We start from the raw sequence: 17,969 nt of genomic DNA, 5'->3' as shown, positions 1-17,969 counted from the left end.
ACTCTCATCGATTTCCTTCCACGGAATCTGTCGTCTAGCTTCTGATAAAGACCGTGGAATGGTAGTACGATTTTATACCTCTTTTTGTCAGAGGCAATACGTGTATTTTCTGCACAGCGGTTATCGTACTCCTGAAAGTCGAAAGGGTCCGAGGCGTGAGTCTGGTACAAAGCGTAGAAAGCTTCTCGTTGGTCGGTACGCATGTTGTAGGGGTCGTAGTAGTGAGCCTCGGGCAAATGGGGCAGAACGGAGCGTTGATTGGCTTCGGTATTGAAAAAGTGAGGAAAAATAACCTTTGGCCATTTCTGTCATTCCAAACGTTTTAGGCATTCGACTCAAAGGCATGGCCAAGTAACTCATCGAATCTTTAAACTGCACTTGTCCCACTTGCATGGAAATGAGTTTGGCTCTGTTCAAAGTCACTTTCGGACGTTCGGTACTTTGTTCCGTATAGTATCTGAGAAGACAATGTCCATCGTATCTCGAGAAATTGTGAGCCATCACCGTGGCATGGCAATGACAATCTCCGTAATGTTCGATATCCTCTTGGCTCCACGTCTCGTCGATGGGATCTAACATCCATTGGGCAAAATCGGCTAGCGTGTTTGGTCCCTGAAAGATTTTTCATGTCCTCCAGGAGCCTTTCTGCAGTGAGAGCAATGACTAAAGCTAGGCATGCACTTCGATGCACTTCTCGCACGCTCGATGAGCCAGACACACAGAAATTAGGAATGTGAATGCCGGTCTCTGGCATGCATTCGAAATCGAAAAAGATGAAATTGCCTTTATTCTGGTCATCGTCTTCTTCTTGGTGTTTGGAATGGTATTTATTAATGTCGCATTCGTGTTCCACGTCTACGATTTGGTGACAAATGTTACATCGTTTCTTTCCTAAACACACGTCTGCCTTGGTATTGTTGGTACGTATGCCTTGTCCACAAGTAGGGCATAATCTCAGGAGTTAACAAGCACTTTTCTTCTGTGAACCTTGCGTCTTTAGATGTTGTTGGTAACAGGCAGGGCTGACAAAAGTGCGTTGACAAGCAATGCATTGCACTCGTTCTTATCCTTTGTTCAGACAGGGTTGAGCGGCCAAACATTTCGCTCCATAATGTTTGTGTTGCTCTCGATTGTTATAGCCATAGTCAAATTTCTCACAGTAATAACTGTATCCAAGGAATGGGGCGATACTGGTAATGGCATCGAAATGTTCATCGTGATGATAGACGTGAATGTATTTTCCGTCTTTGAAATCTTTGCCTGGAAACAAGATAGGTCCGCGCACTTCATGAGGCTGTGCTTTCAAGGTGTAGCGTGGAGTCAAGATGTCTTGCAATTTTTGCATTTCAGGAATGCCACAGGGTGTGTCTTTGGATAATACCGCTTGCTGTAAAACAACTCAGGAACGGGTTGTAATAAAGAAGTCTGATACATTTGTTTCAGACTTCTTAACTCTGCCACAATGCCTAAGAGTAACGTCACCGCTTGACTTTCACTGTCCTCCTTCTCTCCTAGACCTTGTTTCTTCCCTGATGCTTCTTCTTCTTCCTGTCGTTTCCTTCTTCTTAACTCTTCTTCTTGCTGTTGCTGTTGAAGGAGAAAAGCTTGTTCTATTTCTTTCTGTTGCTGTAAAAAAAAAATCCAATTCTTCTTTCTGTCTCTGTTTAAAATCCTCGATGTGTGGTAAAGAAGAAGAAGGTGGTGAAGGTACTGGTACTGGAACAAATTCTTGGGAAGATTAGAGAAAATCGACTCAATCCCAATTAAAATCGGTCTGCTCTGGATGTAGAAGTGTGTCGACTTTGGTAGTCGCGGCTATACTATCGATTCTCGTTTCTACGGCCGGTGCACCCCAATTCATCGTCTTCTTAGTTTCCGTCATGTTTGAAAATATAATCGTATGGATTCACTGCGCACAGACGCTAGCGCATCTACATAGGGAATGTGACGTCACAGGCAGCTCTCTTCGGATTGGAAGACAGACTCCACACTGCGACTGAATTTTGTAACGCGTGTTTAGATTGGTGAAAAAACTCAAACCATTTCGATCCGCTCTTCCATGATAAATAACCGCAATTCATTTCATTCCCTTCATCTGTTCTCGTCACGAGATGTGGACTAACGTTGAATCATCTACTCCCGTATCGTCGATGTTGTTCAGTACGGACTTACCTGTGGATGTCAAATCATCATTGACAATCTTCCGGATCACCGATACGAGCGTTCGGAAAACAAGAATCTATGTGGAGAGACAATGCTGTCTGAAGAGAGTCCTCATCTACGGAGCAGAAGTCAGAAGAAGTTTGAGGAAGAGAAGAAGACCTATGCGATGTACTCTATGTTAACGGAATGATGTTAACAAAAAGCTAAAGGCGTTTTTCAGGGCCACTCATATGTCTCGAAAAGATTTGCTTTCTTGCCTAATTTTTTTTTTAGTCGGTAGTATAGTTCTTTGTGTCATGGATAGATGTTCATCCATCTATGTCTGCATGTTGTATGTGTTATATATGCCTATGTCCCGCCAAGCGTTCTAGTTTTGCCCCCGTTGTTTGGTCTGATTGAGGTCAGCCCCTTGCTTCATTGTTCCAAAGCTTCAGTACCGTGACGTCACCCTACCTGTTCGATTTGTATTGTCCCTATACATAAACTTCACTTTCCCTTGTCCGTAGACAGCCCCAATATTCCCCATGTTAAATTCCCATTGTCCTTAAAGCGTACCAAGGGGGGAGGGTCTGAAAATCCTTGTCCGTATACGTGCCCACGATCTTTTTGACTGGGATTTCCACTGTCCGTAAACAGCCCCCCCCCCCCAAATCATTTTTTTAAAACCACCAGTTTTTATTGGCTGATAAAAAACACAGTCTGAAAGTTTTTTTCTATCTACATGCCTGGGCACAGTCAAGCATGCAATTCGAAGTATGTTCTCATCGAGCCTGTAAATGTTTCCGTTTAATAAAGAGGCTTGGGTCAAAGAATGCTCTATCATAAAAATGCTTCAAAATAAATTAGGAATTTAATCTATATTGTCATACAGTGCTTTTCTAAGATACAGTTTTGAGTCTAACTACTCATTTATTCATCAAAGCCGTTAGGAATTTTAATTTATACATAGATTTTTATGCTTAATCTCTTTCCCTTCATATAATCACATATCATTAAATTCACACATTCATTGTCAATTGACTTTCCTGTAGGTTTATTAATAAAATATAGACAACAATTTCCTAAGTGTCAAGCTAAACAATGAGAGAACCAGTAGCTGCTGTGTGATCTAAATATCTGTGTGAGTTCTAAATATTGGAACTTCGGGTTTTCCAGCTGATACTCTGTCTACATACCTTGCTTAAAAGTTTAGATTTTGTAAAGCAAAACCGATGTTTAGAGAAGCATGACACTTTCTATCTCGTATTTTACGTATTTTTGGGGGATTAAAATGATAATTAAGCGATAGTTACCTGAATATTTAATGGATTGTACTTATATAAAGTATGCATAGTTATCATTACTTGCAGCACAAGACAATGAATTCTGGTTCCATGTTTCCGCCAATTAATTGAACTTTGTGATCTGAAAACGGGATGAGAACTCTAAATTTATTGTTTTCTCGGAATGTGCTCTGTTTTAAGATAATTTATTTCATGCAAGCGAGAGATGCACGAGAGAAACATATTTTGAAGTGGCATTTAATATGTGAACCACTGCCACGTTGTCGGAATGGAGAACCACGCATCAGATTCTCAACGCATACCCCCATACTTCAATAGACAGAACTTTGGGAAAAGTTCCTTCGTGGTAATATTATGATTTTACATTTTCCTGTTCCATGTTGCAGAAACCCACTTGCCACTTAACAGCACCCCATAGCCAAGACAACCGGAGGCATCAATAAAGAGATGTTATTCAGAAGATGCCCAACTATAGTCTAAAAAGAAGGCACGGCCATTGAAATGGGCAATGAATAATTCCCAAGGTTTGAGATTACAGTGGGATTATTTGGTGAAACCATTGCGATGGTGGATTTTATCACGTTACGTGTGCCACTGATGAGACGGCGTACGAAAGCTCGTCCCGTGACCACCACGAAACAAGCAAAAGTTAAGAGTGCGCAGCTTCCTGCCAAGACGGATTCGTTGGTCTCAAAGAAACACATATCCGTATTTTTTTTCACGTTTATGCAAGCCTTTTCATTTTTCACCCATTCACGTAAATCTTTCATATATCTATAAATTGTCTACCCAAGAAAGAGCCCGAACTTTACCTTCAAATTCCAAAAAGTAGGAAAACAATACTGTCGTTTTAAAATAACGTATTACCAGAGTCTCAAACAAGGTCGGAACTATTTTTTCTAGAGATTTCCTTGTTACAACTGAACAATTGTGCCGTACCCTCACTTGACAGGCAAATCGAAATAAATAGCATTCTCTTTAACAAAATCCGTCTCACCAAGTTCCAATAATTTGTTAAATACCGCTGTATACAACTCAGCATAATGCTGTCATTCCCATGCCAGGTCCCCATCGGTGGCTCTCGATGTCCCGCCAGAAATATTTCAGACGCTATCAGCCGGGCCTCTGATAGAAACTTTTCTACATGTTCAGTTGGTGATACCTTCTGTGGTGCAAATTTTTGACAACTGCACAATAGCTGTAAATTAAGTATATGGGTCTCCCGCCCCCATGCGTTGAAGAACTCGTGTTATTAACAGTGCCAATAGTGAAAATTATTGACTGCTCTTGTACACGTTTCGTGCATAAAACTAATATTCGTGCGCATATCAGCAGTTAAAAAATGAAATTCCGTTTGTGAATTACGATATAGTTCGCATCAGAAAGATTGAATCTTAAGCTATTTCTTTCTTTTTTCATTTACGTTTTGGGATTTTAATATTTTATCTGAAAATGTATATGTATAGAAGAAAAATATCATTATCATGGCAATTCAATCTTGATTGCTAGATTGCGTCTTATTGTTAGCTTCAAATATACCAGAGCATGACTCGACGCTTCGCGTCTCGTAAAGATCCAAATTTATTTATGCCGATGACTCAACTTGATCTAGCAAGTAAAATCGCATTACTGTGATATTATATGAGTTTCATCTTATATCGACTTGTACCTTTCTGCGGACAGTATTAAATATTCAATTCCACGAATCATCCACCTCGTGCTTTCACTAAATTTCCTGACCTAAAGTTTTATATCTAATATGTCAGATAAAAGTTCAATGACATCGTTCATTTCACATCTGCTCATTATGTTCCTAGGTCCAGTAGGGGGTAAAATACCTTTTTTTTTTTCTCTCACATTCTTCTCATCTTATGTGACCATTTCATAAATGTGGTAGTTTAATCAACCTGTGATTTTGCAGAACTAAATTGACAGATTCTCCAAACTGATTTCGTCAAGTTCGGTTACAAAACTACTGAAAGTTTCATATGAAACTTGATTGCTAGAACCATAAAATCTGTGCTCATTGGTATATATTTTACATTTCTATCAAAGAATCACTAAGCCTTTTAGGCAACGCTTATTTTTTTCTTTATGTTTTGCGTATTCAAACGTCACAATTTGTTCTCACCGTGATACGTATTGAAGGCGCTTTTAATAATTTTCAAGCATTTTTAAAAGGTTTATTAAGTATATTAATTTTCATCTGTTAATAGTTTTACTTAGGAAAATTTTAATATTTTTAATACTAAAATTTTTTTAATGTGTGTGAAACGAAGACACACATCCGCACCAGAAAATATAGATTTGGGAATTTGCCACTTTTATTTTGTAAAGGCCCATTTCAGTACGTAAAACCTCTTCCCTGATAGGTGCTTGATAGTAAAGAAACTACTTGCCACCCAATGGGGAAGCTACATTTCTGTCACGTTTCTCAGCCCCACTTAGTAAGTCGTGTATAAACTAAGGTATTACTACAAGTCATGGTTTGATGTCTAAACATTGCCGCAGGCTAGAGTTAACTCTTATGCAAGGTTATCGTGACCAGAGAGAAGACCCGGAATCTTGGATCGGCACAGGCGTTAGATCGAGCGACTTCTCACCTATGTGTTACAGCTTAGACCTAAGATCAGAGGAACCCACGAGGGAACAGGGCGTGTTCTAAATCCGCTCCCACGTGGACAGACAGCGAGAGGACATTGTACGCTAAGTTTGATTGGATCTGGTCAAAGCGACACCCAATCGGAATTGAAATAGAGGGTGTGATAACAGTTTCTATCCGAATTAAAACTTCTAACTAGCAAGCGAAACTTTAGTCTCGCCTAGGAAGATTGCTGAGCAATATATGGTTACTTCGAGGAAGCCACTCGTAATTTGGCGGTAAAATTTAGGAGATTCTAAGGCAAAGCTTCGTAAAGGTCATTAAGTTATTTGCTCGATTTTCGCAGAATATTACGGCAATGTAATTGTAATTAATTGTAGTGTGTATACTTAATTAATAGGATCGTTTAGTACGTAGAATTACCTTTGTAGAGTTTCATTTACATGCGTATTTGTGAAATGAGCTTGAGTATTTTGTAGAGAAGTATGTAGATTGTTAGCTTTTGGTCAGAATTACTTTTGTAATTCGCTGTTAGGTTACTTCGTAGTAAACTAGTGCAATTATTCATGTGATATGTTAGAATTTACACATGCTTGAATTGCGAATTTGGAAAATGGTTTAAGTGTGTAAGATTAGTTAATATGGATGTATGGATATATCAGATCATTGATATTTAATTATTTGTGTACTTTGTATGAGTTGTAATGTAAAGAAATGCGTCTAATTGTTTTTATATTGTTTAGTATAATGGGATTAGGAATACGTACTGATGTAAAGCAATTTATTGATGTATGTATGAGGAGTAATTGATACCGTGCTTTCATTACGACGTTGTTTTACCATAACAGAGCATATGAGTATTTCGATGTGAATCAATGCGTGACCGAAGAAATTTAATAGCCGTTATCTGATGATACGCTGGGTGTAGTGTGAGATGAGAGGGCTAAGGAAAATATTGTACCGTCCTTGTGGTTTTACAGGAAGCGTTTTGGGGAACAGAACTTCCGGTTCAGTTAAATCCCGAGTCTCTAAGAGGGGGGACGGAAGTAAGACTAGCAGAGCAGTCGGAGTCGACAAGTCTAGTCGGTGGAGAGAGTCGAGGAGGAGGAAAAAAAGAAGTCAAGGAGGAGAAAGTGGAGAAGGAGGAGGAGGAGTATAGAGAAGGCGAGGAGAAGAAGGAATTTGGAGGAAGTCGGGCGGAAGAGGAGAAGGAATTGGAGGAATAGGAGAGAAGAATAAACAGATGAGTAGAATACAAGGACAGGTGGAAAGCTATCTCACACTACCAATCAAATGATGCAGTAGGTCGAGTGGAAGGAGAGTACTTGGGAAATTTTAATCATATGATTATTGAAAAGTCATTAAATTGTTATTCGTTGAATTTCACTTCTTTGTATATTCAATCATTTAACCGTCGGAATTGCTGGCTGGGGGCTCGGAGCGTAACATCTTTCACTAATTTAACTTCCAACCAAAATCGAGCATGGGTGGGACTTCTATAATAATTTAAATTTAATATTGAGAGCACCCCACCCAACCAACACACCTACCACAGTGGCAGCATAACAATCCGTCACACTACAATTTCCTTTCTCCATATCTTTCTCCAACATCACTTTCTTTTACGTCTGTATAACAAGACTGCATGTCATTCTTTATCAATCGTCGTCGTATGATTTTGTTTTGGTCATCAGAGCTTTTTAAACGCTAAGGCATTTTTTCCGCTTTCATCTGACCGGCATTTAGTTACTAAGGTCAGCTAAGTTATCTATGTAAAATATTTTTGAGGAAGTAAGACTCGATTCATCAATCTTGAGTATGGAAATCAAACTATTATACTGTTACAAGCCAGGGGTATTTGCTTTACCGAGCGGTGTCAAACCCTGGCGCGATTCCCACTACAGGTCATAAGTTTACCCCAAATTTCCAAAGAGCTCTATTCAACTTCAGTCGTAAATTTGAAAGCCCGACATGTCCATTCCATACATAAATTTTACTCTAATCAATGCAAGATCACAGATGTCACAACTTGACAATTGTCTATCAATCGCACATCTGCATGGTTTCTCTTCCTCAACTTTCCGTACCGTCAGCAGTTCACGCCGTAGAGTTATACAACTATCTCCTAACACAGGGCACTATTTCAACTACGCCACCTTAGGCTAGTCAATTTATGTTTCAATGCACTTTTCGCCAGTCAAACTGGATCACATTTGCCACCATGGCGACATAAACGGCATCTACCGAGTCCCTTATTATTGATTCCGACCGCTCCGGTGGCCTAGTGGTTAAAGCGTCCGCCTCGGATGCTGGAGGTCGTGGGTTCGATCCCCAGCCGAGTCATAGCAAAGACTTACAAAAATGGTACTAACAGCTGCCTCATTTGGCGCTCAGCAAAAGGTCAGTGTTAGGACTGGTCTGCCTGATGTCAGGATAATGTGACTGGGTGGGACATCATGCTATATGTCTGCGGCATGATGCCCCAGTGCTAGACATCACTATAAAAAACTGTCACTATGCATACATCGTATCGATATGACTGAAAAAATTGTTAAAGCTACGTTCAAAATCCAAATCACACACACACACACACACACACACACACACACACACACACACGCACACACATTCATATTGATTCCACTGTATAATTTACCGGTTTCCTACCGTTAATACTGCCACTGCAGTCACACCACCAATGTACACCACTAGATTGTAATAGGTACTATGGTACGACAGGGACACTCATGCGGTTTTGACATGAATTCACTAAACGTAAACCATGGCATCATGGAAATCCACATTTAGTGAATTCAGGTCAAAACCGCATGAAACTCACTAACTCCTCACTCCGTGATGTTTGCTCCTAGTAATTGGCTAATTATTACGGTCAAAGAATATTTCCAGTGCACCGAGTTCCAATAATCAGACAAGTAATCACAAAAATCTAAGAATTCCTTAAAACGGAGCGCTACAACCAAATGCGCATACTCCAATGAGTTAATTAGTCAGTTTCAAGCCTATTGTTTTCCCTATTTGCAGAATAGAGATACCGGCTAAAATAAACTAGACTTTGGACACTAAGAATCTAGGCAACCACTGATTTCTTCTGGAAGGATATAATGTACATGCACAGATATAGTGTGATGTGTTTGATGTGGTAATTGTTTCAACTTGTACGTATTTAAGTCTATGAACAAGCGCTTATGATGTAAAATAAACACGTCAATAGATGTACATGTATTCATTAATTCATTTCAACCATTATTAAATATACAGTACATGTACAGTTAGCAAATACATGTACATGATCGTGTATACGGTAGGATGACATCCTATTATTTACGTGTGTGTGAGAGAGAGAGAGAGAGAGAGAGAGAGAGAGAGAGAGCACGATAGATCAATAACTTGAATTTAAAGGTGCATAATTTTAATTTCTTTGTTGTGCGTGGGCGACAGCCAAAAAGGATCAAACTATTTTAAATTTAACTGGAGTTTCAGAAGTCTCGTATGTTACCAATTTTTAAACAACTGAATACACACAGGAATGCTCGGTAGAAATATCTCACTGAGTTATTGCTTTGTTACACAGCTTATTAAATTCCGACTAGGGAAAGCCTGCCAGTAGCTTCTCGTGGGTCGGTAGTTCTTCTCTGGGTTTTCCAGGGTTCTTCCTCCATCAGTTATACTGGCCGCCATGTATAGCCTATATTGTGCTGAAAAATGGCGTTAAACCCTAGAACAACAACAACAAAAAATTCCGACTAATAAAAACTTGCATGTGTCTATGTCCTATCTGTATTTATATATGCACATGTATTTTAAGGAGAGCAGCTAATTAATCATTTAAAAATTCTCTCACACCGATTTGACTTCAAATGCACTGCTAAGGCCGATATATCGCACAAATCTACCGTGCATATAGCTGGCTTCTAATCACAACACAACATATTTTATAAAGGAAAAAGTGACGTAATTTCGATTACGTGTTGCTCATAGAATGACGTCATTTTTTAAGATACTTTTTTTCTGGTCCACTGGTTTGATGACGTATCATGACAACGTTACGCACGCATAATATAATGAAGCCGATGAAAAAATGGGGAAACATGGCTGCTTAGAATCGCTGAGGGTAAGAGAGAGAGAGAGAGAGAGAGAGAGAGAGAGAGAGAGAGAGAAAGAGAGAGCGAGTATGTATTATAAGCCTTTCAATGTTGTGTATCTACTCATATTTAGAGGGGCATATTTGCTTATGGCAATGTGGATATTAAATATAGTCGAAATTCGGTAAGTACAATATTAGCTTCACCATGATAATCGAAATAGAAAATCCAAGAAAAGACTGGAACGTCGTATATCAATAATAATAACAATAATAATAATGATAATCTTCATGACACAAACATAAAAGATAAATAGGACTAAATATTATAATTATTATACTGTCAGCCATACTAATCATCGTCTCCATAATATTTATTCCCATTTCGATATCATATTTGGCGCCATGAGGATTATTATTATTATTTTTATTACTGATATTACTACTGTTTCTTCTTTTTATGTTGTTATTGATGATGATGATGATGACGATGACTACGACGATGATAACATTTATATCACCTATTACATTCCAGGCCCTGCTATGCAACTGTATTAAACCGAAAAATAAGCACAAGGGTCCGGTGAGTACTGCTTCACTACTCTTACACCCTCCCCTCCTCTTATAAACGATACCATTTGTACGACCTTATGCAAATAGCTCTTTACTGTGTCTAAAGATCAAACAAATAAATACGACAACGAAGTTTTTAAAATGTACAAAGGTATAATAATTTGGTTTCAGAAAAAACAAACAGATAAAGAAGTAGAGTAAGAAATAAAAATTATAAACCATCCTCTCAATTTTTGATTTGTACCGAGTTTCTAAATCTGACTATCAATAAAGAATCGCATGCTGTCGCACGATGTTAAAATTGAATTTAAAGAAAAACACAACAAAACAGTTCTTTTAGAAAGAAATACTTAATTCAGTATGTATAACTACAAATGTAATCTAATTACATCCATAATTCATATACGTTAGTAGTCGTTGTGTGTATGTGTGTGTGTGTGAGAGAGGGGGTGGGGAGGGGGCTGGAGAGAAATATATACCAATTGCAGATTACGTTTTTGAAGATGTGCTGAGCATCAGTAGAGAAACAACCTATGGTAACAATCATTTGACCGACACACACAGTTCGTTTTTTGCGGGAAAGATGGAATACCTATTTTGTTTGATGCTTGCTTCGTTTCTTTTCTGCAGATTATTTTAGTGACAGGTCTTTTAAAGTCGTTTAACTCTGAATTGGAGTTAATTTGTATGGTTGTATTTTTCTATTACTCCTTTCTCAGAGTTATTTTAACTATTTCTTTATTTAAATTTAAGTTTCAAACGAAGTATGTAAAATACGGCAACAGAGTAGGTAGTGATGACGAAGATGATGAAAAGGAACTGGCGGAGATGAAACCCATGGATGCCAATGTCGAGCCCTCTAAAAACAGTGGTGAGCTATGCCAGGAATATCATGTTAATGTAACGAATATAACTGATACATTGTTGCACATGCATGCATGCATACATACATACATACATACATACATACGGTGGTGGTGAAAAGATTGTGTGTGAGATCTCCCCCACTCCTTGTGGGTTTTGGTTATCGTTATCAAAGTGATGATCGACCACGGTCTTATTGTCCGGATCGAGTAATTAATAACATAAAATATGAAATTAATGGAGGGAATAACAAATAATTGAATAGACTTACATAATAGAATAACAAGAACCCACGTATGTAAAATACAACAATTTAATCAATTACATAAGCAAAATGATTGGAACATGACATGTGATGATTCAATTTCTCTCTGAAAGAGTTACAAAATTAGGCTAATTTCAATTAGCTATTCTGTTATTGATAGAACCAATTTCATTATATGATCGAGTGACGGATCGAACTCAGAATTCCTGGCATGACAATATTACCAGGTGCTTCCGATTTTTCCGAAATCTCTGCTGGCGATCGGTCGGCGTTTCTCTCTCTCTCTCTCTCTCTCCTCTTCGGGTCATCAACCTCTTAGCTGCAGACTGTGTTCTTTTCCCACCGTACAACATAGGTGTGTGTAGAGCTATTTTATTTTCCTTTAAAAATAAGATATAGCATCCAACCTAATTACATGTCAGGTTTGTTCCCCTGGGATCAACAAATATTCCAATTCTCTTGCGTCAAATATCATCTATCGAAAATCAACAGGACTGGCTGTCATTCGCATCTAATACACACTCGCGACCGTATTATCATAAATCGAGGTCTAGAGAGCAGCTACGACATTCTTAACGGAGTACCATTAGCCCCCTCAGATATTATTATGGTCCCACTGTTGTCGAACATTTACCGGCTGACCTATCAGTCGACATATACCTTAATTCTTGGTTGACGAGAATTCACAACTTAATTATATACAAATTAAATGACTTCACTCCTTGTCCAAACTACCTTACTTTGCTAATTAGCGATTCATTGGCACATTTCCAGATATATAAAAATCGATCCTCATCATAAATTATATAAATCATTTAAGACAGATAATGTACATATTCACACAATTTGCTGCAGAAGAAATGCATGAAATCTTACATATGTAAATAAAAACAACTGAATCCGAACTCATTCATGTAACGAATTATTATATATATGCTCATTTTTTTCTCCGTTGACTTTACATTGTTAGATTCGTGTATTATTTTTCCATACTGCATGGTTAGATACTCCACGACATGTGTGCCTAAAGATAGTACAGTGTATTAGGAACTACTCTGTAAACAAACCATGTACACTTATGTTGTAGACGATTTAGCTTTTGGTTAAGAAGATTTGTTTGTGAATGAAGTAAACAAGCTGTTTCGTCCATTTGAAAGTAGAAATGATAAAAGTTAACGATGTGGACGAGTTCACCGATTCACAAACGAAACTTTCAAACAAGCAAACGAATGAACGCGATACTCGCAATGTCAACAACAAACGTGAGAGACGCAATAACTGAAATACTATTCTGATCATTTAAACAGTTATTTAGGAGAAATATTCATAACTTTTCGCAAACAGAAAGGTTCAGACCTTGGCCAGTACTCTCTAGGGTCTATAAAAATGCACAGAAAAGCATATTGAGGTCAAGGGATACCGCACATCTCAAACCACTAAATTCGAGAAAAAATACAACTGAAGCTGTTTGGAGGATTATCACACAACAGCGGCTTTGAATTTTTCCCGTTTAACTATTTCGATACAATGTTAGACTAACAATACAAGCCATTCAAGTCATAGATTGAGCCCCTTTAACAGCGAGCATGCAAGTGACAGGATACAAACATGTCGTCTTTAGCCGATAATAAAAGTGTTAATAAATATACTTACATTTATGCATCCTGAATTTCCTACAAATCCGAATGACATGATCCATGTCATGGAAAACCTGATACACACCAAAATTGTGCTGTAATTTGACTACATATCCAATTAAATCACATTCTCCTTGTTGCACTGAACTGACCCAATAAACTCAGTCAGTATAAGCAGAAGAGCAGAACTGAGATAAATCAACTGAAAAAAATCCGTCTATTCTAGACCAAATGGAAAAGTTTCTTCAATTCTCATTAATTCAAATTACGACTCTAAATTTCAATCTTATATAGACCAAAATAAGAACTTTTTAAAAAGTAATTTCGAGCGCGCGACGAAGTTCAAAGGTCGCTGGGCTGTGCTATGGGCGCACTAAATATTGTTACTCTGCATTGATGAATCTACGGTTGTGTATTTATTTTGTAATAGAGCATAAAATCAATTAATTTCTTTCTTGTAGTGTATTCCTTTATCATTAAGCCTTATGTAGGAAAACGAAATAAGTACATAACAAAAACGTTGCTTCATTCGTAAGGAAAAACATGAACTCATATTTTCGGACTAATACTGCCAAGGTCGTGCAGTATTACTCAGAAACAAAAACTCGTTCATATTTTCCCACATAAATGCAGTAACCTATAAATATTGTGTGACGCCTTACACCTTACAGTAAACAAATCATATAGCATGCAACATTATTTTCTGAACTAAAGGAAAAACAAGTATGAATTTTAAAATGAATAAATTCAATAATAATTACAAACTTGTATCAATGAACTCATCGTATGTAATCGAGACTAACCTTGCGCTTTATTCGATATTATAACCTTACTATATACAGCTGAATCTCTCATTTTCCGTGTCCTCAACTTTCGACACTAGTCTTTAGGACGATTTATTTAAAGAGGAAACTTAATATTTTTCCTCGGAATCAACTTCTTGGCGTCTTACAGAAACTTAGAATGATTATACGAGGGGAACTATTTTAAAACCCCCGATTCCCATTGAGGAAGACCCACCCTCGTTTACCATAACCAGTAAGGATTACTACTTTAGCCGCCATAAATCTGTATCACCCCCATATGATCAAAGTTAGAATAATTCTATCTAATCCACCTTTATTACTAACGATTCTGGAAAATATCATTTTATGACACCTGTTTCAAATGGACTACAATGTCCTAAAATTTACTCGTGGCTTGTATAATTTTCGACATCTTACCACCATGACATCACGTAAACATTGCACTCTCGTCTGTTCCTAACTGCTGAACGAGCAAGTCTTAATGAAAATTAAACTCATCCCCCAAGTAAAACAGATTCCAACCCTTGCAGTCAACAATTTATGGCGAATCTAATCTATTGATCAAATTTAGTGTTTACGTGTCTCGCTAACCCTGACAGAATTTACAATGAAATTATATACAAAACTATTATACAAACGTTTTGTACCATTACACACACACACACACACACACACACACACACACACACACACACATGCACATACATAGATACATACACAGTGATTCTTTACAAATCGTCCCTAGCTAAGAATCGAACCGGAGTCTCGAATCAGTGGCACTATAACCTAGTTTGCATGCTAATGGATTAATCAGAGGTCAGTGTTGTATGTGTCTGAGGGTAAATAGATGCAGTTTTGGGCATATTCCCAACGTAGCTGGTTGTTTTAGACTTCGGTTCCACCGACTTATTTCGTCAATATTAACCAACACTTATACGAAAACTGATTCTGAATTCTTGAAAAGATGCTTTAGCTTCTCTGAAACCGTTAATTTTAAAATCATTGCAACTCAAAGTAAGTTCCGGGAACTATCGTCGTCAACGGCAACTTCAAAATATTCCCAATCCAGAACATTTAAAATGACACATTGACGAAAATATATATTTAACGACCGATAATTCTCTTGTAAGTCGATGTGCACTATTTCGATGAAAGTGTGCTTCATAAATGCAATTTGACCAATATTGTTTTCCAATGAGATGTCCCATAATGCCCCATGACATCCCACTCCCCCACCGATATCCGAACCTCAAGGCCAACTTCGAGATGCCCAATGTTATTACATATTCCATATCAAGGGGATTCTGAGAAGAAGAAAAAACAACAACAAAACCAAACAAAAACCCGGAATGCTCATCAACAGTTTCCTTGTGCTTTTGCTCAGCAATCCCGAAACGTGAGAAATATTTATGACGTCTTAGTCCATTGAAAGCAAGCATCCCAATGTGTGGTCATGCAAGCACATTAATCTTTCGCACCAAAACCAAAATATCTTTAACTTGATCAATATTGCATTTTTTAAATATTTTTTTCTTTTAGGTCAATCATGTTACTTATTATAAAATGTATATTTTTACATGCACTGATCCCTTAATTTTTAATTTTTTATGTTTATTTTTTTAAAATAATTACTTTCACGTAAATTATAATTTTAATTTCATAAACGCAAGTTATGTATAAGTATCATAATAACATCAATTTTACATTACAGATATTTTGCAATATTTACTCGCAAAGCTTCGGTAATTTATTTAACGTGAAGGAAAGACAAAACGGAAACCAATAATATGGACATTTTCTATTTTTTTTTAAAACCCACACAAATCCCAGAGCAAAACAAAAAAAAAAAAAAAAAAAAAAAAAAGTGTGTTGAAAAAACATCTTTTAAAAAAAATTAAAATACATTCATAAACATCCAAAAACTGTTTTGAACCATATCATAATTTTTATAATAATTAGAGTATTCTGGAGTAAAAAGACGCTCCCAGTAGACGGCGATTTAGTTCTTCTTAACGACCCCAACCAGCCATACTGCATTATTCGCCACCCTTCTTTTCTGCCTCATCCAAATTAGTTGAAATACATAATCCAGGACTATCCTAATTTTCCGACATAATGTATATGTTAAGTATTCTTCATGACTCGGAAACAGTGGAAGAAGCATACAGGGTGACCCTTGTCCGTTCGTTACACCTTAAATTCGCCTTGCGTTTCGGAAAGTTTCATGTACTTTGGTGAACAACTGTGTTCCATTCATGCATTCCATCTCCAATCCCCAAAAGAAAAAGAAAATCAGCAAAACCCAACTGGAACGTTCTCTAAAGTTTTATTTACGGTTAAGTGGTTTAAATTGTACAATGTAACGCTTAAAATACAGATGGTTTGGGTGGCATCTCCCGATGGGCCAACTGGACTTCCATACAACATAACCCTTACCTACACGCCCCACCCTAAACGAGACTTCTTTATGCGCTCCTGCAGTCTCTCTTCTGCATAACATGAAAGGGACTTACCGTTCGATATTTGTTTTTGTAGGGGGGGGGGGGCGGCAGATTTTGTTTGGGAAAAACTTTGGGCCCTCATTGCTTGAAGAAAAAAATTACTCATGACGTTTTATTATCTAGAAATACAGAAATATCCTGGCTGGAAACAAATCCTCCACCCAACCAAAGATTAAATGGTCAGTTCCGATTTAATTATTTAGCATTGCACAAGGCACAACAGCGACTGTTGACAATGACTGGAATCCATTCAATGCTTTAAAATCCACCATAATTATTAAAAGTTTTATTTTTCTGTAGTAACATCAAAACTGACAACACATAATCATTCCTGAAGCAAAAGTGCGTTCTTAGTTGTGATGTAAGTTTACTCTGATAAATCAAACACCAAATTTGTGTTGATACTGATGAACACAGATCTGGAAGTATACTGATGGACACAGATCTGGAAGTTGGATTCATTGAACTATTGTAAACTATCCATTTCTCAAGTAATTGTATAAACCTTGACCTTCATTCTATTTAAAGAACAAGAGTCTTCAAGTAGAACACCCAAAGGACAACAAGAAACATCAAGGACAGCACACAACAATCAACAAGAAATGCCAAGGAAACTTATGGAGCAAAGAGAAACAGCAAGCAAAACGCCCATGGCGCAAAAAGAAACACTCGGCCCAATATTATTGATGCCGAAAGATGTCCCGATTGTCAGAATATCTTCAACTCATGTCTAGGCAGTTTCAAAACTGTGGATTACAGTCTGTAAGATAATTTAATCCATTTTTAAATATGGAATGCAAAATGGAATGACTACATGAATAAAATGTTTCAATCAAACAAACCTAATTTTAATTATTTATGATATAATTGTTTTCACATTGCCCCTTATTTATCATCCAATGAGAATAACACCAAGTCTAAAGATCTCAAAGTTCTTGAGCATGAATTTGAGCTTCAGATTTTGTGACAATCACAAATCACTTTACTTTGGAAATTCCAGTTTGGAATGGCTGAGATATAAAACCTGAAAGTTTTATGAACTACAGGCCAGGACACAGTGGTGCATTGAGTACGATTCATGTCTCATAAAAACCGGGAATGTTTCCTTTTAATAAAGCTTTTAGCACAGAAGAAACTTGTATAACAAAAGTATTTAACAGGGATCTTAAGAAC

The 17,969-nt window shown here is 37.4% G+C and overlaps 1 protein-coding gene across 1 annotated transcript; it reads left to right on the top strand.

Annotated features, from left to right (window-relative positions):
- The first annotated feature begins 10,053 nt into the window (after positions 1–10,053).
- On the top strand, positions 10,054–17,568 carry LOC149808109 (uncharacterized). The gene is made up of 4 exons (XM_089973496.1): positions 10,054–10,180; positions 10,686–10,733; positions 11,477–11,594; positions 17,325–17,568. The coding sequence occupies exons 1-4, from the start codon at positions 10,148–10,150 to the stop codon at positions 17,528–17,530; spliced, it is 405 nt and encodes a 134-aa protein (XP_089829622.1). The 5' UTR covers positions 10,054–10,147; the 3' UTR covers positions 17,531–17,568.
- The last annotated feature ends 401 nt before the right edge of the window (positions 17,569–17,969 follow it).

The sequence above is a fragment of the Sinohyriopsis cumingii genome, chromosome 1 (assembly GCF_028554795.1).
Source record: "Sinohyriopsis cumingii isolate HCF-2022 chromosome 1, ASM2855479v2, whole genome shotgun sequence".
Lineage (NCBI taxonomy): Eukaryota > Metazoa > Mollusca > Bivalvia > Unionida > Unionidae > Sinohyriopsis > Sinohyriopsis cumingii.
This window is presented reverse-complemented; position numbering and strand designations above follow the sequence as displayed.